The sequence below is a fragment of the Notolepis coatsorum genome (genome assembly GCF_963971535.1).
Source record: "Notolepis coatsorum genome assembly, chromosome: 4".
NCBI lineage: Eukaryota > Metazoa > Chordata > Actinopteri > Aulopiformes > Paralepididae > Notolepis > Notolepis coatsorum.
This window is the reverse complement of record NC_140168.1, coordinates 189,617,795-189,641,505: the sequence shown is the minus strand read 5'-3', so window position 1 is coordinate 189,641,505 and position 23,711 is coordinate 189,617,795. Positions and strand designations below refer to the sequence as shown.

General features: G+C 42.8%; 2 protein-coding genes across 2 annotated transcripts; both read right to left on the bottom strand.

Annotated features, from left to right (window-relative positions):
• Positions 1 to 89: 89 nt before the first annotated feature.
• Positions 90 to 2,735, bottom strand: LOC311226784 (centriole and centriolar satellite protein ofd1-like; the record flags this gene model as incomplete). Its single annotated transcript, XM_084312190.1, has 1 exon — positions 90 to 2,735. The coding sequence occupies one exon, from the start codon at positions 2,733 to 2,735 to the stop codon at positions 90 to 92; it is 2,646 nt and encodes an 881-aa protein (XP_084168316.1).
• Positions 2,736 to 4,507: 1,772 nt separating this feature from the next.
• Positions 4,508 to 6,274, bottom strand: LOC311226783 (intraflagellar transport protein 74 homolog; the record flags this gene model as incomplete). The annotated part of the gene is made up of 1 exon (XM_084312189.1): positions 4,508 to 6,274. One exon carries the CDS (start codon positions 6,272 to 6,274, stop codon positions 4,508 to 4,510), a length of 1,767 nt encoding a protein of 588 aa, XP_084168315.1.
• Positions 6,275 to 23,711: the final 17,437 nt, after the last annotated feature.

Genomic DNA, 23,711 nt, shown 5'->3' with positions numbered 1-23,711 from the left:
TTATTCTGATACCCCCAAGGCTAAGCCCACATCCACCTCCTCCCTCCTCAGGGCCTCTTTGGCTGCCAAATCCGCAGCCTTGTTGCCCTTCACCCATATGAACCCCACTTAAATTCCTGCCCGTTCTGCTCTGTGAGGTCCTCTAAGTTGATCTTCTCAGGCTCAGGAGAAGACTCCAGGCTGGAGAAGACCCGCTGTAGCTTCGGTGGACTGCAGTGGCCCCGTGCTGTGCTCTTGAGCTGAGGGCTGCGTGGTGGGCTGAGGTCGGAGGGGAAGTCACATGAAGAGGCCACTTCGCTGCGCGGGGCAGGAGAGAGAGCTCTCCCTGACAGCTCAGGGGAAGGGAAAGAAGATGCAACAGCCTCTTCTCCAAGCTCCGTTTGAAGCTGCCTCGCGGAGAGGGAACTGGGAGTGGAGGAAAGGCGTCTGAAGGGGGAAGAGCTGCCATTCTGAGGACGTCCACCTCCTGTGAACAGACACCCGGTGTCGTCTCCGACGGGGCTAGAGGCCTCCCGCTGGGCCTGGCATTCTGAAAAGGCTACTCGAAGCTGGGGAGTTGGGGAGGCGGGTCTGTTCGAGCTCAAATACCCGACATAGGGGCCTGGAGAGGTGGGTCTGGCGTGGTGAGGTGCGTGTTGCCGCTGGGGTGAGAGCAGCCCACAAGGCGAGTGGGGGCGAGAGCCGAGATAGGTCTGCTGATACGAGGAGGGATAGGATCGCTGCGGGCGAGAGAGGGGTCTCGGAGGAAGCACGTGCGAGACGCTGGCGTGCAGCGCCCTCTGCTCGTAGTTCCTGTAGGCCTCCTCCAGCGTCTCCGCCTCCTTCTCCAGATCCCTGAACCGGGCCTTCGCTCCAGCCAGCAGGTCCGTGTCCGAGTCCGGAGAGCCGCTCCGAGCCCAGGTGCTCCTGCGCCCTCTTCCTCCTCCTCCTCCTCCTCCACCTGCTTTACACACATCAGCATAACCAGCCCCGGCCCTGAGCAGAGCCTTGTCCACATAGATGTCAGGGGGAACCAGCTTATCAGTGCTGCTGAGCTCCAGCACTGAGCGGTCCACTAGTGAAGGCTTGGGGTTACGCAACACTTCATTCTCAAGAGCTTGCTGAGTGTGACGAAGCTGCATCCTGATGTCTTCGGTCTGGGTTCTCATCCACTGGACCTTCTCCTCATACTCAGCCAGCTGGGCCTGGAGCTGGGCACCACGCTCCACCTCACACTGGAGCCGAGCCTGCAGCACCTGTCTCTGGCTGTCAAACTCCTCCTCCTCCAGCCTCCGGGAACTCTGCAGCCTGCGCAGCTCTGTCTGCACGGCCAGCTGCTCCTTATACGGCTTTCCCAAATCTGCACAGAGTAGCCGGTTCTCCTCCTGGGCCTCCTCCACCTGTTTCTTGAGGAGGCGCAGCTGTCCCTGCTGCTCCACCTTCTCTCTCCTCAGGCTGGGGTAGTCACTCATCGCCTCCAGCCTCTCCCTCAGTAGCTCCCCCTGCTGGCCCAGGAAAGACGCCTGCTGCTGGGAGGTGTCCAGTTCAATCTGCAGCCGTCGCAGATCAGAACAGGTTTTACTGTGTTCCTCTATCCGAGTGTCGATTACAGCCGCCTTCTTCTGTATGCGAGCAGTTTCCACTTTGTTTTTGTTCTCGTTTTCTGTTAGTTTTTCTGTCCTCTTGATGACCTCCTCCTTCAACTCAAGCTTGTATCTGGAGAGTTCATTCTGTAGCTTCTGGTCATATGTGTCCTCCATCGTCTTCACAGCCAGCTCTCTCCTCCTCAGCAGCTCCTCTATGGACTTCACCTTCTCCTCATGGATTTTCCATGTCTTTTCAAAAGTCTCCAACCTGAACTTCAGTTCATTGTCTCTGTGGCGCACCGTTTCAATTTCCTTCAACAATGATTGTCTCTGCATATAGACACCTTTTTCTTCAATCTCTTGTTGTTTTTGTAAACGTTCAATGGCGTGTTTCTCCCTGCTAATCAGCGCCTCCGCCTTCAGCTCATACGTCCTCTCCGTGTCCCGTCTCAGCCTCTCAAATTCTTTATGGGATTCAGTTTTTTCCTCCATCTTTACCCTGGCTATTTCCATATCTTTAAAATGCTGCATCTTTGCATTCATTTCTGCCTGAACCTGTACTTCAATGTCCTTTCTGTATGCAGCAAGTTTAGTTTCATATGAAACCCACTTGTCCCCTCTGTTATGGCTCTCGTATTCCTGGTCAATCATCTTCATCTTGTCAACAAGGGATTCTCTGTAACTTGCTGTGTTGGTGGTTTGAGTGTCGGCATCACAGTGCTGCCCATGGATATAATGATCTGTTAGTTCTGTTAGAAGTCTTATCAGGAAACCTTTTTTATCCTTCTGTTTGTTTGAAGTCAGGGATCTGTAAAGTGTTGAATGTGGACTGATTTTCATAAGTTGGAGAAGGTCTTCGGTTGTAAAAACCTTGTCCTTAGCCAGGCCACATTCAGGGTGGAACACTGACAGGGTATACTCATAGCCAGAGGTTTGCAGGTAATCAGCCACCAGGCTATTGGAGGCCGAGACCAACAGAGAGTGTGTTTTCACTGAGACCAGCCTGGGAACGGTTTCTCCTCCACTCAAAACCGGATGCTTTAACTCCTGGATCAGCTGGTAACGAAGCTGTGTTTTGAGAGTGTCAAGCACCCCTCTGTTCTTGAAAGTTTGATAAAGCCTCTTCCGCAGTTCATCTGCGGACAATGCTTCCTCCTTGGCTGTGGACATGGTAGCTTAGGTATGTCCCTAGCTCTAGGTCCAGCCTAGCAACGAGAAAGCGTCCTTTCAAGTTATCTTCTTCTTCTTCTTGTGAATTTCCGGCAGTCTGGACACCTTTCGGCGTATTGCTGCCTAACTGTACAATCTAGTTTGCAATCTTCTTCTTCTTCTTCTTTGGATAACACACAAAACAAAAATCCATCCCTAACATCACCACCCTATCCAAACCTAATCTATGAGTCACTCATTGCCTCCTGTGGGCTGACTATGGCCTTCTTGATCACAACCCCCTTCCCTAACTCTCTTACTACTTCCTCCCATGTCAACCCCTTCATACCCATGTGTTGTACTGCTACTTTAACTATTAACTTTATCCTTTCTGTTTTACTGCTAACCATCGCTGTTGGTGAGAGAGTCCTCCTTCTTTCCTGCGTATATATATATATAAATCACAAATGTTCTAGAATGTTCTATTATGACATCCTACAACATTCTAGGACATCAAACAATTTGTGATGTCACAGTATGATATCATAATAGAACATTCTAGAACATTTGTGATGTTACAGTATGATGTCATAATAGACATTCTAGAACATTTGTGATGTCACAGTAAGATGTCATAATAGAACATTCTAGAACATTTGTGATGTCACCTATACAGTAGTTAGTCACGGATGCTTGAATATTGTCTAGAATCCTGAGGCTGACACAAATCCAAAAAAGAATCCTTTGAAAAAGTGAACCAATTTAGAGGGTGCTTTGTATGGTAACAGAGTGGGAGGATAGGTGCACCACAGCCAAACACATAATTTCTAGTTTCAAACAGTGCTCCAAGGATCCAGTTTCTCTCTTTAAACATTGTTTTACTAAAGATATATCATACAGCATTTGGACTTTTCAGAGGTTAATTTCCCCTCCCAAAAAAAACGACCTGGTGCACCTTTAATGGATATGTGGTAGTAATACATATAACAGCATAATTCACATTTATTAAATTGTATTTATTAAAACCACAGACTCACTGACTCACATGAGTCAAACAGGAATGTGTCTGTTTGACTCATCCACTGCCTGGACACATCTACTGACAAATATACTGCATGGGAAGAACTTCGTTTCGTCTTTGAGTGATGCATGATTAATTTGTGATGAATTCATTTGGAATGACCTGAGGAGTGTTGATGAATCTTTGTTTCCTTTCATTCAAAAGTTCAAAGTTTCAAAGTACGCTTCAAGAGAGAAGATAATACAGGCATATTTACACGATACCCAACAAAGTCAAAGATGCTACAGCTCATACACAAGGAGGCAGAGTACTATAACAACCAGAGAACCTGTTAACAACGCAACTCTATTACACATTGTATAATATATCATTTACAAATCATTTATACTTGATGACCATACAGTACAGTGTTTCCACCCAGCTGTAAACTGTAAAGCAGAACACACAAGGCAGATCCAGAGCAAATCAGTGTAATTTCTAGTAGGAGAACATTGATTTTGCGGCATGTTGTTGTTGTTGACTTGTTGCCAAGTGCACTCAATTTCCCCAAACAGTGACAGGCCAACAGGAACACACATTTGAAGATTAGTTTAAGTACATGAACTGAACAATCAAAAAACATTTCAGATTGACATTGTTTTTCCGGGGTGTCTGTGAGCAGGACGAAGTCATACATGACTTCTGTGTGTATCCATGCTATCAGACGATACAGGAAGAGAAACTAGGAAAGGGGGGAGAGGTCTGCTCCCAGGGACAGGAAGTGGTCCACAGCTCAGTTCTTGTGGTTCTGCAGGGCATCTATGAGGCTCTTGTTGTGCACGGCCAGCAGCTTGTCGACACTCTGGGCCACAGCCTGGTAGTCGGTCTCCTGGCTTTTAGAGGCGATGAACTCTTTCATGGCGAAGTTGTTCTGCTCCAGATGCTGCCACTTCCGCTCCAGGTTGGCCAGCTGAGCGTGCGTCTCGTTCTCCTCCAGCTGAGACTTCAGAGCTTCATACTGCTGGTTCATCCACTGCATCTGCTTCTTTAATGTGTCTCTGCGCTGAGTTAGAGACACTCTGTCCTTTTCCAGCCGCTGTTTCTCGTCCTCCGCAGCAGTCTTCAGGGCGTCCAGGTCCCGGTACGTGTTCAGCTCCGTGGTCATGGTGCTGACGCGCTCCTTCAGGGTCACCAGGTCACTGACGATCTTACTCTCCAGCTGCTCCATCTTCTGGAGCTCCAGCTGCAGCCGCTGAGACTCATGTGTGAGTCCTTTAGCGGTGCTCTGAGACTTGACCATCTCAGTCTCCTTGAAGCTCAGGTCCTCCTGCATGGTCCTAAGCTCACTGGCCGTGACAGAGGAGATCTGACTCATACGGGCCATGTTCCTACTCGAGTGCTCCAGCAGGGCGGTGATGTTGCTCTGGGTTAGCTTGGCCTTCTCCTCCTCCTGCGCTCTGGTCTCCTCAAACACCTCCAGGAAGCTGTTGATGTCTTCCTCCTTCTTCTTCAGCTCCTTGTACTTCTGGTTACGCTCCCCTTGCGACTCCTCTAAGTCGTTGTCCAGCCGTCTGATCTCCTCGTTGATCTGACTCTTCCTCTCCTTTATCTCCGTCAGTTGTCTTTCCATGCTTGCAATTTCCTGATTGTTATCTTTGACCTGTTTGAAGAGCTTCTCCTTCTCCTCCTGTGGAGACCCCACGCTCTTGTCTTCAGCCTCCATGGCATCACGTTTCAGCTCCAGCTCCGACAGCATGTCGTAGAGCCTCACGGCCTCCTGCTTCACCTGGGAGTGACTCAGCTCCGCTTCATACGTCTCCTTCCGCGTCAACAGGCCGTCTAACTCCTCCTGGAGGGCAAACTGCTCCTGCAGCAGCTCCTCGTTGACAAGCTTCATCTCTGCGTACTTGTCCTGCTTGTCGGGCGACATCTTCTTGATGATGTCATCGGCGGCTTGCTTCTCCCTCTCGATCTCCTGCTCTACCGCCCTGATCATCTCCTCCTTCTCTCGTCTCTCTGTGAAGATGGTGTCTATACTCTGTGCCTCTCTGTCGTTCTTGGCTTTTAGCATCTTGACGTCGTTCGTAAGTTCCTCCATCTCCGTGTTTGTGTTCAACATGTCAACCAGCATGTTGTAGTCGGCCAGGTGACCCTGCATGTCTGTAATCTCACCAGCCAGTCCCTCAGCTCTCTTCTCATAGGACAGGTAGACAGAATTCTCCTGGTTGAAGGTGTCAATCTCCTTCTGCAGTTTACTGGACTCTGTGTTCAGCTCGTTGATCTTGCTCCTGAGTAATCCTAGGTAGTAGGACTTATCCAGGATCTGTCTCTGTGGTCCCTTCATGCCAGTTTTCATGCCGCTCAGCCCCTGTTGGGTGACAGGCCTGTCAGTCACTTTGATCTGGGCTGACAGGACTCCAGTGGACGCGACAGGCCCGCCCCTCGTACCTGGACGCCCCGTCCCTGGAACCATCCCAGTTCCGACCCGGACAGCAGTGGCTGGTGGTTTGCTGCGGCTCATCGGCCTCCCGAGACCTGAGGGGGGTCGCTGGCTCGCCATGAGCTCCCTTTTCAACTGGACTGAAAGAATAAATGAAAACAAACAGTGGCTGGTCTTAGTAGTTTTTCTTCATTCTCCGGTATGATGTCATAATAGCACATTCTAGAACATTTGTGATGTTACAGTATGATGTCATAATAGGACATTCTAGAACATTTGTGACATCACAGTATGATGTCATAATAGACCATTCTAGAACATTTGTGATGTCACAGTATGATGTCATAATAGAACATTCTAGAACATTTGTGATGTCACAGTATGATGTCATAATAAACATTCTAGAACATTTGTGATGTCACAGTATGATGTCATAATAGAATAGGCAGTTAGCCTCTGGTATGCGTACCATTAGCGTTAGCCACGCTTCTAGGCCTCTTTTTCTTTTGGAAAGAATAATAATTTAAAAAAAAGTATGTAAAAAAGAATATATATATTTATAATATATTTTTTTATATATAATTTTTGCATGCTTCCAGGTCTTCTGTATTTTTTGGGAAATCCCTGAACATGATATTGCATTGGTTTGTGATTATTAGTTACTGGGTATTTCAAAGTACCTCATATTTGGTGCCATTTTGAAGCTAACAACTAGGGCTTTCCAATGATATAAAATAAGTGTATGATTATCATCATTATTATTATGGTTCATATGTAGGTGCACTTGAACTTGTTGAAATTAAACTGGGAAGATACAAATTAATTAAATTAAACTTTCCTTGCTTATATCAGATTTATGTGTAATGAATGGAATGTAGACAATCTTGTTGGCAATATAGAACAGCTGACAGATTAGAAATAGCATCTATTGTTCAAAAGTTATTAATTAATTAATGAAACTAGATTAAATAAAAAAATTAAAAAATGTTTTACATATTGTGACGGTAATTATAAAACTTTCATGTGTGTGTTAAAATGTTTCTTCAAACTTACCCCATTCTCTTCATAGAGCATTGTCTTCCTCCATACTCTATGCCGCTCTAGAAGCATCTTTCCTGGGTAGATAAGTAGCATGGGTCTTCCTGGCTCTTCCTGGCTCTCAGCTCATGTTGTTAGCCAACGCTAGCATGGGAGCTAGCGTCCAGCAGCTATGGCTTGTCATCAATTCTAGGTTGATCAAATGAAATATGTTACATATACGAATATGACCCACTAATGAATACACTAAATACATGCCTAAATGTGGCTATTTGAAAACACTGCATTTGCGAAATAAATACGTCAACTGTGTTCATGTTAGCCATGCGTTAGCTCAGCAGCTAACACACCGCAGCCTGGGTGAACATATCAGTACACAGCGCTACTTTTGAAAACAAGCTTTTTGAGTGGAAAATATGACCAGAATCTCTGGAAAAACATCTCACAAACACTATAGACGGTCATAAACGTTAACGAATGCTATAATAAGTCCAACAAATTAGTATAAACAGTACTTACACTGTCGTTTCGAAATGCACAAACACACGCTGATTCCCCGGAAAAATTTATTCTTTGACTGAACGCTCTGGGAAAATCTACCAAAAAACTCGACCTTCTTCTTCTTCTTCTTCTTTAGAATTTCCAGCAGTGTAGACGCATCGTGGCGTATTACTGCCCTCCGCAGTTCTTTTGATGAGCTCTTCTTCTTCTTCTTCTTTCTTCTTTTGAATTTCCTGCAGGCGTATTACTGCCCTCCTCAGTTCTTATACTACGCTAGTGGTGTGCCATAGTTAGGCCTCTGGTAAACCAACTTTTGATTGTTTACCCTCTTCTTCTTCTCATCTTCAAAACACATTACTTCTTCTTCTTCTTTTGAATTTCCGGCAGAGTAGACGCATCGTGGCGTATTACTGCCCTCCACACTTTTTTTGATGATCTCTTCTTCTTCTTCTTCTTCTTCTTCTTCTTCTTCTTCTTCTTCTTCTTCTTCTTCTTCTTCTTCTTCTTCTTCTTCTTTCTTGGCGTATTTCTTCCCTCCTCATTTCTTATACTACACTAGTGGTGTTCCATCTTTAGGCCTCTTCAACTCACACTTTCTCCTTCTTCTCTGCTCCTCTTGCCTGTCCAATACTAATACATACCCTAACGCTATATCCTCTGGTACAACTCTGAAGCATGCAGAAATGTCAGCACTGCCTCTGTGATCAACTGGTGGTTCTCATTATCCATGCCAAATAATGATTTAAGAGAGAAGGAAGAGACTCCCAGCTCTTCCAGACTTTTATAAAAGATTTCCCTCTCTTTCCTATACCTTTCACATTTTAGGAAGACATGCCCGACAGTTTCAGTCTCTCCACATTCACACACCCCATCTGGATGTTTGCCCACAATGCACAAGCTACTGTTCAACCCACAGTGCCCCAGCCTCAGTCTACACATCTTCACCCTATCACTCCTTGACCCATATCCCTCCACCTTGATCTTGACCCGAGGCTGCAGAGAGAAATAGTGCCTTCCCTTGGTCCCCCTTTCCCACTCATCCTGCCACTCAGCCTCAACTCCTTTCTTTATCTTATCTCTGAGTTCTACTCTTCCCATTGAAATGCCTATCTCTTCCTCCCTTCCCAGGCTCTGTTTGGCAAGGGAGTCAGCCATCTCATTCCCCGCAATCCCAGCGTGCCCCGGGACCCAACAAAACTCCACTGACCAGCCTGCCTTCGCAATCCTATATAAAACCAACATTATTTCCTGAATGAGATCAGGGCGAGCTTTAGACCCACCTGCACTCAGAGCCATCAGTGCAGCAGCCGAGTCAGAGCATATAATCACCTGGCTTGGTCCCACTTCCTCCACCCACCACAATGCCCAGAGGATGGCAAGCAACTCTGTCACAAATACTGAGCTGCCCTCGGATATTCTTTGTCCCTTACCGATCCCTAACCGAGGCACCCACCACCCAAATCCTGCCCTCCCACTTTCAGGATCCACAGAGCCATCAGTGTACACCTCCAGAGCCCCTGATTCCAGAAGGAACCTCTCTATTTCCTCCACAATCTCGCCCTTATCCTCCTCCTTCAAGAACCTAAGTTCAATGACTCGATCAGGCACTAGCCAAAATGGCACTGATAGCCACCGAGTGTGCTCCGCCACTCCCCCCTGATGCAATCTCAACTTCCTGGCCCACTGATCAATACTGGCCAAAAAAGGTTTATACTTATCCCCATCTCCTGAAAGTAAACACCTAGCTGGGAAGGACAGACTTGTCCCACTCAATTTTGCCCAGTACTGTAGCCCTAACTTTACTCTCCTCAGGTTTAGGGGCAACTCCCCCATTTCTGCCGTCGACGCAGGCTTTTATGGACTTCCGCTCAGAGCTGCGGACTGATACTTGCTGTGCGTGTGGTGGCCAGTCTTCCTAATATGGTCACAAAAAATGGTGTCCCTCCGCCAAATAATGACCGGACAGTGTGGATCAGAAATAAACAGCGCCCTATATCACGGCACCGTACGCCTCGACCCGGAACCGCTAAGAGGTTGGCAGTCGACTATTCGACTAATAAAGGTCTGCCCTAATATAATGTAATATAATAATAAAGTTTATTACATGGCGTTTTCACATTCGCCGAAATGCTTGCTTGTGATTGGTCAATAGCGCTCGTCAGAGGTCCGATATTACTCGATAACGGACCTCTGCCGAACAATAATGACCGCTGTGCGCATCTGGACCAATCAAGCCCACTACACACACTGTATCAGTGCTGCTCAGCATATGCACAGCTGCACTCAGTCATGCAATCAGACCACAGACCTGCCGGCTGCCGATAATAATAATCACTTTATTTGGGCTGACAGAGCCACAGAACAACTGCGTCTGCATTTGATCTCGTCTTGTCGATGAATTAGGTATATTGTTAGTAAGTTAGCCATGTAATAAGCAGGATAATGTATAGCCTATACTCGGTCATTGTCGCAAAATAATTGACCTTCACTGACGTTTAAAACACCTCGGCTGCGCCTCGGTGTTCTAAACTCTGTGTCTGTCAATTATTTTGCGACAATGACCTCGTAGCTATACATTATCCATTACATAATATATTTAGCTTCCATTTGAATAATATATGTAACGTTTGGGTTCTCTGGCCCCGCCTGAGAACCACCCACCATTCTGACACCTGTCACTTGGCTTCCCTGTCACTTGTCTCCCTGTCACTTGTCACTTATTGTTTGGGTCTCCTGATTGGTTGTCACGTTGGTGCGCTTGGTATGTCTGGAATGTGGTCTTAATTAAACCCCTGTCTCTCTACTTCCAGTTGTCGGATCTTCTCATTCTCCTGCAGAGTACACAGCGGTACGACAGACACTGGACGTTGCTGTCATTATTGTTATCATTATTATTCTTCTCTCCTAGACGCCCTGCGTAAGTGTTACTATCTGTTGCTATTACTCTAGGTGTACCGTTCTACAAATATAGAGAACCACCGTTAACGAGTAAACACCCTCTCTGCCTCTACTTATTACTCCACAACTGGAACCTACCTGTCTCCGTCGTACAGTGGCGGCTGGTGAATTCTTCTCCAGGGGGGGCGCTATACCAAACATTTTGCAAGCATGTACCGAGGTATCACAATGTCACACACCACACACTGAGTAGCCTACTGTGCACGTCAGAGCTTCGGCGAAACCACAAGGTACGAATATTTAAGTAGGTACAGTACAACTATCACCATTGCCATCAATCAATATATGATCACAGTCAATGCAGCCACGTTTCCAATAGCGCCTACACAAAAATGCACGCCCAAATCTCTCTCTCTCTCTTTCTCGCTCTCTCTCTCGGGAGCGGCAGCATATTATCACTGTACCATATTTGTGCATGCTCCCACGCCCGTATTCAGATCCGTACACAAATTAGAGGGAACTGCAAAAGATCAGACCTAGTAGTATGTAGTATATGCCATGAATAACTTCAGTATGAGTACAGGGCTGTACAGCATATTTTGCATATTGTTAAACGAGCCAAGGCTAGCTATTAAACATAGACTTACCATCACAAGAGTTGAAGGGGGCGAGATATTCAGCTGTCCACAAACCATAATCCACTTTTTTTTTATCCACTCAAAAAGAAACTCCAGTAACAGTCCATACCATGGGCATGTTGCATCTGTCCCCCGTTTTAAAAAGCAGGAATTGAAAGCAACGGCATTCATTTATTTTTTGTGAACAAATCTTTTTTATTTAAATTTTTGACATGACATACAAACATTTACAGTAGAAATCCACTATAAATCACAGGGCTATTACCGACATAATACTAACAATCATGACAGCCCGGTTTTTTAAATTAAAATATATGTAGATTAAAGATTAAAGATATACACAGATTAATTACAATACAATACAACACATAAATGCTCTTGCTCGTTCTTCCCTCCCCCACCGGACCCCCCTTGAATACATCCATTATTCCGCTTGATACCAAGGATTAAAAGTTCATATAATGCTTTATCCTCTCCACCACTTCTAACCAGATTGCTATACTGGCTTCATTAACACTTAGAATTTGCGCGGTAGATATCTCTAGGTAAATCACATCAAGATAGGTAAGAATCCATACCCTCCGACACATTTTATCAGGTTGAATCCAGCGTGATGCTATTAGCTTTTTGGCAGTCGTAAGACCGGACAAGATTATCCTTTTTATAAGTACAGAGTGTGATAATTGAGAGACATCATTCAGCAACAATACAGAAGGCATTACAGGTATTGTCAAAAACAAAAATTCTCATAATAGTGTGGTTATTTTTTCCCAAAATATGTTAACAGGCGGGCATTCCCAATACATATGCATAAATGTACCACTATCACCATTTGTACATAAGGAACATAGATAGTCTTGTTTAAGCCCCATACGGTTCAGTCGAATAGGAGTTAGGTAAGTCCTATGAATAAAATTAAGATTAATCTGTTGATGATCCGGGTTACGTGACGATAGCCGAACGTTTGCCCAGACTTCAGCCCAATCAAAATCTACTTCCAAGTCTGGTATATCCCTCCTCCAAACTGAGTCTAGGGGAAGGACTTCATACGAGGATGTAAGGAAGTGACGGTAAAAGTCAGAGACAAAACCTCTCGATGTCTCCCTTTCATAAAATAATTTGTGATATCTGTGGTGCTCCAGTGGTACCTTTAATGGGACTCCATGAGCCTTCAAACATGCTAATAACTGTCTGTAGAAATAGTATGTGGAACTGGTGAGGTTAAATTTGTTATGTATATCTTGATAGCTACAGAAACCCCGTTTGTTGAAGATATCTCCCAATGTATGTATGCCATTATTTTCCCATTTGGGAAATCTGATAGGTTGTTGTGCAATCAGGAGTGTATTGTTATTAAATATGGGAGAGTGTCTATGCCATTTATGTTGGTTAGTAAATTTTTTTGTGTTTCACGCCATATCCGGATCATATGTGTAATAATAGGGCCATATTTCATGTTGCATTGCTTAATTGATAGGTTGGTGTATACTACATCCTGCAGTCTATGTGGTGCCACGATGTTTTCTTCTAATGTTCTCCAGGATACGGATGCTTGAGAATCAAACCAGGTGATCAGTAGTCTTAAAGAGTACGCTTTAAAGCAGTAGTAGAAGTCTGGAAATGCTAGACCTCCGTCGGCTTTATTTCTCTGTGCGGTGGTTCTTTTTATTCATGGAGGTTTGTTGTTCCAAATAAATGTATATGCGGCGGAATGTAATTTTTTCCAGTAACCAGTAGGGGGGGGGGGGGGGGGGGGGGGGGGGGGTAACGGTAGCATTGAACTGAAGAAGTTGATTCTAGGTAAAATATCCATCTTAACTATTGATACTCCGGTCTGTACTGAGTTTTTAAGTTTTGACCACCTGTCAAAGTCATTTGTGATCCTATCTTGGATTCCTGTATAATTATACTTCACTGTTTGGCATATAGTGTGGAATATTTCAACTCCAAGACATCTAAAGTGTTCTACCATTTGTATATTTTCTGGAAGGAGGGTAGCCTTTGCAGTGACATTAAGTGGAAGGAAGGCCGATTTTGGCCAGTTTATCCTAAATCCTGATAGATTGCCAAAATCATCTATCAGCTTGAGAAGATGAGGCAGTGAGGTGGTAGGGTTTTGCATGAGCAATATTACATTGTCCGCATATAAACTAATATGATGCTGTGTGCCCCTAATTGAGATCGGCTCTATGGATTGGGATTGTCTTATATACTGTGCTAAAGGTTCTAAGGATAGAGCAAATAGTCCGGGACTAAGAGGACAACCCTGTCTGGACGAGCGCGAGACAGGAAAGAGAGGGGAGGTGAATTTACATGGCCATGGCCGATGGCTCTGTGTATAGTACTTTAATCATATAATGAATCCTGCTCCTAACCCCATCCTTCCGAGTACTGCCCATAAATAAGACCATTCCAACCTATCAATGGCCTTCATCGCATCCAAGGATAATATAGCTGTAGGAGGCACTGCATCCTTGCTGGCGTCTATCACATGTAGTAACCGTCTAATATTATCCGTGATCAGGCGGCCTCTTATGAAGCCTGTCTGATCAGGATGAACTAAAGATGTCATATGCTTTTGAAGTCTGATGGCTAGTACCTTAGCATACAGCTTGAGATCGGTTCCGAGGAGGCTTAAGGGTCTATAACTACCACATTCGGTGGGGTCTTTGTCTTTTTTAAGGAGGACAGATATGAGTGCCATATTGACGTCCCTGGGGAAGTTCCCCTCTTTGATTGAGTATAAAATCATATCAAGTAATAGGGGTCCGATTACATCCCAACATGAGAGGTACAGCTCTGGTGGGATACCATCCCATCCAGGAGCCTTACCACCTTGCAATTCAGATATAGCCTCCCTAAGTTCCTCTAGTGTAATAGGTGTTTCTAACTGTTTAGCGTCTTCCTCTGAGAGTTTAGGTAGGTTAATTTTATCAAGAAATGTATCCATTTTATTATGATCGAAAACCACTACTGACTTGTAGTGAAAGTCTCGTTGATTTTTTTGGGGTCTGTAACAAGTCCTTGTTGGTTCTTAATAGTAGGGATATCAGCAAATTGTGCATTGGATCGTATCTTCATAGCTAGTAGGTGACTTGGTTTAGAGCCATGAAAGTAATAATGTTGTCTTGTACTGCGTATTTGAAATTCAGATTGTTGTCTTAAAATGGAGTTAATCTCTTTTTTTAACACATTAATTTGAGACTCCAATTGACCCGAGTAGTTGTGTTGTAAAGAAGAGAATAACAACGAGTGAAGCGTTTCAGCTCTACCAATTTGGAATGCCGTTTCTTACGGAGGATGGATGCAAAGGCTGTAGTGTTGTTGAAGTGTCTATCATAACGTATATCGTATCTTTGATCGTATAGTGGAATTACCCTTCTCTCTGCGTTTGTTGCATTCAATTTGGTTCGGTTGCAGGAAGTAGGCACGGACGAGATGTTTTGAATAAAACAGCTGTGTTTATTCATTCCAATAAACACAAACTAAATGAGTCAAACAAGTACTGAATTTACTTTCTATGTCTAAAATCATCGTCTTCGGTTTGGCTGTTGGTTCATGTCTCGTTTTCTATAGTCTCTGTTCTCGAATCGTCTGGTGTCAGCGCTCTCCCGTTTTGTTGTTGCAGGTCGTCCTTGGCAACACGAGGCTGATCCTTTGTTGTTGCTGGTTGCCCCCGGCAACTCTGGTCTTCAGCGATTCCCTGGCTCAGAGCTGGGAGCGCTCGTTTTTCTTCTCTTCGCGCTCCTGTTTCTCTGTCAGCTCTGTAGATAAAGACAAATCTCCGCCCCTTTTTCCCGCGTCGTCCTAGTGACGATAGCTAGGGACGTCACGTTTTTCTATTGGCTTAGCTGGATATCGGCCATTTTGGTTTCTTAAAGGGACATGGTACTATTTACATCTAGGGACTATTTTAATCATTTCATCTCCTTATATGAAGTTTTCCAGTTCGGCCCTCTCTCCTTGAACAGAAATAGAGCATGAGTCGTTTCCTAGTTCAACAGCTACAAATACTTTGCCATGCTTTGATTGTTTTTACAATAATGAGATTATTCTTTATTTTGACTAGACAGTTTGCTAAAAGTCTTTCCTTGAGTTTTGTCCCCATGAAACTATGTAATTAAACCTTTTGTTGTTTTTTAATCATACTGGTTGTATTTCTATTCTCTAAAGTAATCCTTAACTTTGTTTTAGATTTATAGAACACTAGACTTGATCTGACTTCTAATCTTTGGTTCATAATATATTATAGCATAACTCAGCTTTTAAAGGATCAATCTGTATCTTTATACCGAGTTGATTAGTCTTAAGATTGATTTTCTATGGGCAGAATATTCCTGATAATATTCTATATCTTATTACCTTTTTAGTGTATTTATTTACTATATTTGCCTGTATTTCATTTATAACTATTAGATTGGTTTTAACCCAGTTCTCAAATTCCTGTCTTCTAAAGACAGCTCTCCTCCTGCCAGTATCTTTTACTGCATGCAGCTGGTTTATTACCTCTAGTAGGCTTCCTGCATGACCCTTAGGGTCCTGCCATAAGTAAATAAAGAACGGTTGAAATACTAACTTAGCTGGCCTCCAGGCCCAATGATCCATTGGGGGAAGGGTTTGGTTTTCAACAGCCATCTGTTTTAAAGATAATAAATGACCCTAGTGACCGTTCCCTTTAGAATGTGTGGAGGGGGGAAAGTATTTACAACGGTGGCCTGTTTAACTGTTCTGCTATCTAACCTCAAGGCCTGATCATTCTAAATAGCCTGCTGGCTTCCTCTAAAAGCTATGTGAAAACAGAGGATGATTGCAACCTATCTTTAGTTGTTGTTAGTTTAGACATCAAATTGGTATTCTCCTAAAATAATCTATTGAATAACAGCAGAATTTGTCCAGAAATGTATTGAAATATATCAGAGTATTACTGAATTTAACTGTTATCTCCTATTACAAAACGTACACACCATTTTTTGGGACTCATCGCTGGAGATTTTCTGGGAGTTAAAACATGGTTCTGATTCAAAATATACCACAAATATAACCCACATGTCACCAGTATTTTCTAAATCAAACATGTCTTTAACCTTATATATACCATAATATGTTACCTTTAGCAAAGTCACCTAAAAAATCAAAAAAATACAAAGAAGACCAAAAGCCCAGTTTCCTTCTGTATAGTACAAATCCTCCTTGCATTCATCCCCCCTCCCTCGTTATTGACTTTCACACACATTTATCAGTTATGTTTAACGACACCAAGACTAGGGCAGTCCTTCTATACAAAGAAGACATCTCCCCATATCAGCTTTTTTGTTTTATTTACTATACTTATTGTGTAATATCCAAATGTGTCTAGATTGTGTGTCTGACTCTGAAAGAAAAAGATTAATACATCATACCGAAAAGATTAACACTAAAAAACGAGGGAGACTTAAACAAGAAAATCTATAAAATGTTCCCCCTCGAAAGGACCATCTGAGGTCTATTTTCCTTAGCTTCCAGCCCTGTCAGTTATCCCTTTTCAAAACTCCTTAGGTTTATTGCTATTGTTTTGACCATTGCTCCTCGTTGGATTTGCGCTAATCGCTATCTCCTTGGTCGTGTGCAGCCTTGGTACTGCCCCGACCTCCACAGAAGGAAATTATTTTCCCTCTGTCCTTTTATTGCTTTTTGGATTTGTTATTTAAAACACACAATTGATTGGAAGATCACACTTTTTCCCTCAGATACATTATTCTACTGTTCTGCATTGACAATACATTTTTTCCCAATTTATTTATCCATATATTCCATGAATTATATTATTATTCAATTAAATCACTTTTCTCGCATTCATTTTTGTGCTGTACTATATTACTAGATCAAATGTCTCAAGTTCAACACAACACTACTCCACCCTTGAGAGTGAAATATCCATTATTATACAATCATACTTTATTTCCAGACAGTTTCCTCGGGCCGGACAGCCAGCTCTGACGGGTCCTATTCACCAACAGATCCTATATGCATGGTAACAAACCACAGTCTCCTTAAACACACACCTTCCACACACTCCGCCAGCCTTCAACAAGCCGGTGCAGAGTCCCCCATAAGCCAATTATCAATCACACATGTCCGCACCCTACATGAAAACTATTTGGCCAATGGCGACCAAAATCTACAGAGCCTACCCATGTACAGAGAACCTCGTTTCCCCAACACTTACCATCCAAAACGTGACACAACCTCCCAGATGCTACATGCGCAGACCGACACATACCGTCTACACGTTCTAACCATAACAGCCACCCCATACACTGCACACTATTGGTTTAAAACATTTTGTAAAGCCACAAACAAACACACACTCACCCATCCCGTTTTCCCCACTACTGCCATCATACTGGGCTAACAATAGACATAGATTGACAACCAGATATGTACATATATCCATTCTTCATCCGCCATCATGCAAAACGGGAAAAAACGATAAAAACTAAAAAAAATTAAATGGTCGCCACAGCGCTTCCTGTTCAAAATGGTCGCCACGGCGCTTCCTGTTTACATAGGAAGTTGCTCTAGTAGCACATCGCGAGATTACCGAGAGTTCCACAATGCTACATCGTTAGCACAGGTAGCTTAGCTTATTTGCTTCGTTAGCTTAGCATTATTAGCACCGTTAGCTTAGCATTGCTAGCTTAGCATCGCTAGCTCAATTAGCTTAGCCCAACCATATCATTGCCCGTTAGCCTAGCGTAGCTAGTTAGCTTAGCTTAGCATCAACCACGCCACATCCCCTAAACGGCCTATTGTCCCGTTGTTTCGAGTGGCACAACACACCGCGACATTAGCACAACACAGTTCTAGCCCGCAACAGAACTTTAATCTCATTAAGCGCTAGTTTACAGATCATATATATAATCATCTTTACATTACCCCGCTCGTCCGTTGTCTCCGCCTGGCCGAAATATACAGTATATTAAATCCAACGCGCCCCAAAGTCCCCTCGACCGGACGCTTCCAGTGACCACTTCCATTTCTAAAACATCGCTTCATTTGATTTCTATTACATTAAACAACGACCTTAATCCCACCGAAATCACTAATCCCAACATACACTACACATCCCAGTGGCTCCATCTCACTCCTGATTCCTTCAATATACTCGATATCACGACGCAACGTCCACATTTACACCCGCTCGCCCTCGTGGCTAACTAGAAGCTAACCCTGCTGCGTTCCCACGGCCCTCCAAAAAATTAACACACTCCATACAACGGACAATCCTATATTGTTTCTCCGCAGCTGTTGGTCACTAGAGTTTCATAACGATACAACAACAACCCACACACATTGGCACTCATTCATAACCACTAACAGTCATTCATCAATCATATATATTTAGCAAAACACATTGTCCTAGTTATAAACATTCCATTCATTCGGCAACAGCCTTCCTCAGTGCTTGCTTAGTGCATTTCTTAACCTAAACATCGCCCGTATTATACAACTCTTCCCAATGTCCTAACCATAAAGCGCAGTTAGCTGATCAATTAAATAAGTACTTCTTATTATCCCTATACTAACCAGGCGTTTGAAACATTCGCCCCACCCTTTCAGATACGTCGCTCCATTTCCGCAAAGCCTGCACGAAGACAGTTAACCCAGGCGCCTTTTTGGCTTGAATCGGAATCCGTATTCACATTGTGCTCCCAATGCTTCTACACACCTCGATATCCCAGTGTTATTCTTCATCTACAGTCCTCCCTTCTCTGATTTGAATAAAATCGCAAATCAGAGCCGAAATGTGTCGATGTGTCGTACAATTTTGAAGTATTTGCAACGTCTCACAAAAATAAAATGTCACGCGCATCGATTTAAAGCAATTTCCCCTTTTGATGGACTCGTGCGAGTTACCTTAGGCCTGGCGGGCGCACAATCCCACCTAGAATAGTCTTAACTTTACCGTCCTTACTGACTAGCATCCTATTGTTTAATAGAGGGTTTGCAATTCATCACACTGTATGACCCTCTTCCCACCCCACAGGACGAACTCAGAGCGTGGGCACGCTTCCCGTGGAGTGGGCCGAGTTTTCATACTAGCCCCCTCACACTTAAACAATACCATCTTAATCAGTCATGTACCAATCCCTCTGTTCTACCTTGATTGGTAGCAGTTCTGATTGGTTGTACCCTACCCACACGCTACCTGCCTTGATCCACGCAGGACGGCTAGCGATGCAGATTCACGTCTACCCATTTCACTAATCCTAGGTTTTCTAACCGAACACACCTTAATTCCCTAACCTATATCCGTGCTCCACAGTATTCGCGCGGTCGAGACCAGAGCCAAGGTTGTGAATATTGGTCCCTGGTGTCTGCCGACACAAACATCGTACTAGGTAGCACGGCAATACCTACAGCAAACCCCTTTCGGAGACTGCTCGTCCTACACCAATATAGACGCCACATCTTCCTTACTCACCTACAAATCCGTTGTCCCGGCTGATGAGGTGAAGAAAACAGTCGTAGAGGCGTCGAAGACAGGGAGAGAACCTCTCAGTCCTTCGAGAAGTAGCGCTCTCGTCGTCTTCAATCGGCTTTGTTCGAATTCAGCACGGGTCGCGGAGACAATTGAAGTGTCTATCATAACGTATACCGTATCTTTGATCGTATAGTGGAATTACCCTTCTTTCTGCGTTTGTTGGATTCAATTTGGTTTGGTTGCAGGAAGTAGGCACGGACGAGATGTTTTGAATAAAACAGCTGTGTTTATTCATTCCAATAAACACAAACTAAATGAGTCAAACAAGTACTGAAGTTACTTTCTATGTCTAAAATCATCGTCTTCGGTTTGGCTGTTGGTTCATGTCTCGTTTTCTATAGTCTCTGTTCTCGAATCGTCTGGTGCCAGCACTCTCCCGTTTTGTTGTTGCAGGTCGTCCTTGGCAACACAAGGCTGATCCTTTGTTGTTGCTGGTTGCCCCCGGCAACTCTGGTCTTCAGCGATTCCCTGGCTCAAGCTGGGAGTGCTCGTTTTTCTTCTCTTCGCGCTCCTATTTCTCTGTCAGCTTCTGTAGATAAAGACAAATCTCCGCCCCTTTTTCCCGCGTCGTCCTAGTGATGATAGCTAGGGGCGTCACGTTTTTCTATTGGCTTAGCTGGATATTGGCCATTTTGGTTTCTTAAAGGGACATGGTACTATTTACATCTAGGGACTATTTTAATCATTTCGTCTCCTTATATGAAGTTTTCCAGTTCGGCCCTCTCTCCTTGAACAGAAATAGAGCATGAGTCGTTTCCTAGTTCAACAGCTACAAATACTTTGCCATGCTTTGATTGTTTTTACAATAATGAGAGTATTCTTTATTTTGACTAGACAGTTTGCTAAAAGTTTTTCCTTGAGTTTTGTCCCCATGTAACTATGTAATTAAACCTTTTGTTGTTTTTTAATCATACTGGTTGTATTTCTATTCTCTAAAGTAATCCTTAACTTTGTTTTAGCTTTATAGAACACTAAACAGTTTGATCTGACTTCTAATCTTTGGTTTATAATATATTATAGCATAACTCAGCTTTTAAAGGATCAATCTGTATCTTTATACCGAGTTGATTAGTCTTAAGATTGATTTTCTATGGGCAGAATATTCCTGATAATATTCTATATCTTATTACCTTTTTAGTGTATTTATTTACTATATTTGCCTGTATTTCATTTATAACTATTAGATTGGTTTTAACCCAGTTCTCAAATTCCTGTCTTCTAAAGACAGCTCTCCTCCTGCCAGTATCTTTTACTGCATGCATCTGGTTTATTACCTCTAGTAGGCTTCCTGCATGACCCTTAGGGTCCTGCCATACGTAAATAAAGAACGGTTGAAATACTAACTTAGCTGGCCTCCAGGCCCAATGATCCATTGGGGGAAGGGTTTGGTTTCAACAGCCATCTGTTTTAAAGATAATAAATGACCCTAGTGACCGTTCCCTTTAGAATGTGTGGCGGGGGGAAGGTATTTACAACGGTGGCCTGTTTAACTGTTCTGCTATCTAACCTCAAGGCCTGATCATTCTAAATAGCCTGCTGGCTTCTTCTAAAAGCTATGTGAAAACAGAGGATGATTGCAACCTATCTTTAGTTGTTGTTAGTTTAGACATCAAATTGGTATTCTCCTAAAATAATATATTGAATAACAGCAGAATTTGGCCAGAAATGTATTGAAATATATCAGAGTATTACTGAATTTAACTGTTATCTCCTATTACAAAACTTACACACCGCTTTTTGGGACTCATCGCTGGAGATTTTCTGATTTTCTGATTTTCTGATTCAGAATATACCACATTGTCTTTGATAAAACTCTTTACCGAAATCCATAACATTCTGGGGTCCTTTACCAAACCCGCATTAGTCTCCAGGAATTTATCTAGTTTATCTTTGAGTTGTAAAAGGTATTCAGTGTTTTTCAGCAGTGTCGAATTGAAGCGCCATCTTGGGGCTCGGGATGTCAGTCTACCAAATGAGCCCTTCAGGAGTAAATAATTGTGATCTGATAATGCACTAGGTTCCAATTCCACGTCAAATCTATCAAATAGTCTAGGGGATGCAAAAACATAATCTATTCTGGAGAATGACTTGTGTCTTGCTGAGAAAAAAGAATACTCTCTGGCCGTTGGGTTGAGTAATCGCCATAGATCATTTACACCTGTATTCTTGGCCCAATCCTTTAGTGCATTAGATGCATGTTTCTGATCATTATCAATCAAAGGATCCCAGATGACATTAAAATCTGCACCAATTATAAATGAGTACTCGGGGATGTCCAACATTGCATTAGTGAGTGTTGCGTAGAAGTTGGCGTTGTGAAGATTAGGGGCATAAGCCACTACCAACACGATTTTCCTGTTACTGTATTCTATTTTAGCAATAGTTATTCGGCCGTCTGTATCAGACCATACGTCCAACAATTTAATATTCAAGTTCCGTTTCACAACTATAGCTACGGCATTCATGACTGCATCCAGCTAGCCATATAGCTTCTTGTTAGCCAAAGTAGCAAACACTTCCTACCACCATCTAGAAAACGACAGAGTATATCGTCTTGCTCTGTCTGTTGATTGTTTCTGAATTGAGAGATATCAGGCTGATGAGGTCGAAACTCTTTCACTCCAGTGTTCATCTCTCAAAAGGTATTGTTTTGAGGGATTTACCTGCATTCGAGGTTGGAAATAATGTTCTGCCTGAGCCTCCAGTGATCCACTGCGGTCAAGTGAGCTGTCTTTCACTTTTGCGTGGTCAAACCAGCCGCCTCTGTTTTTCGAGTGCGTGATTAGTTCCAGGTTTACGGCAATGCATTGGAGCGCTAGAAAAACGCGCTCCGAATACATCATATTACATCATATTTGAACGCACTGATAGGCGAAATGTATTTGCTTGACCTATTTAATTGGCTGCGATGATACAGTGCACGCCCACTGTTTGCACGCTACTGTACGTCTCACCCAGCTTTAGAGGTACTCTCTATATCATATCAGACAGTGACGTCATGTGAATCACAAAACAATGATTTATATTTGATATATTAACATTATTGTGCATTTGAAACACAAACATACTTAAAATGAGTAAATATTATTCATTTTAAACATGTTTATTTTATTTTTAGGGGTCTAAAATAAAAATAAAAATGTTTCTTCTCCTGCTCTCTTTACCAGGGGGAGCGGCGCCCCAGCGCCCCCTATGGGCTGGCCGCCACTGCCGTCATAACAAATATATATATTATGTCTAAAAAGATGACATTCTTTAGAAGTCTTCAAATATATATTTTTAAATTTAAATGAAAATAAATAATAAAATTATTAAAGTAAAATAATAATGTTATTTATATAGCACCATTCATACAGATTGCAGCTCAAAGTGCTTCACACAAAAAACGAAACAAAAGGATAAAATTGAAAATTATAAAAACGATAATAAAACAACTAGATAATATAGTAAAAATAGCTAAATAAGACAAATAGTCAGACAATAACATAAGTCAATACAATTACAAATAAAATAATAATAAAGAACAAAAAAAATGTATAGTTAAAATAATAAAATAGCTACATTTTATAATAAACAATAAGAAAAAATGTAATAACACTAAAATAAGACATTCAAAAAGAACAAATACAATTATTTAAAAAGGGCTGACCCCTATTAGTCGAATAATCGACTAATCGATCGAAAGGAGCCGTAGTCGACTGCCAACCTCTTAGTCGAATGCAAAAAAATATATATATATATATTATTATTATTATACATTTTTTTTATCATTCTTTCCAAAAGAAAAGAGGCCTAGACTGTTCAGATTCAGATTCAGATTTCTTTATTCAGCATTTTGTACAGGTACAAAATGGAACGTGATTTGACATTACAGTGCATGATTGATTTTTTCACAAATAGGAACAACATAATAATAATAATAATAATAATAATAATAATAATAATAATAATAATAATA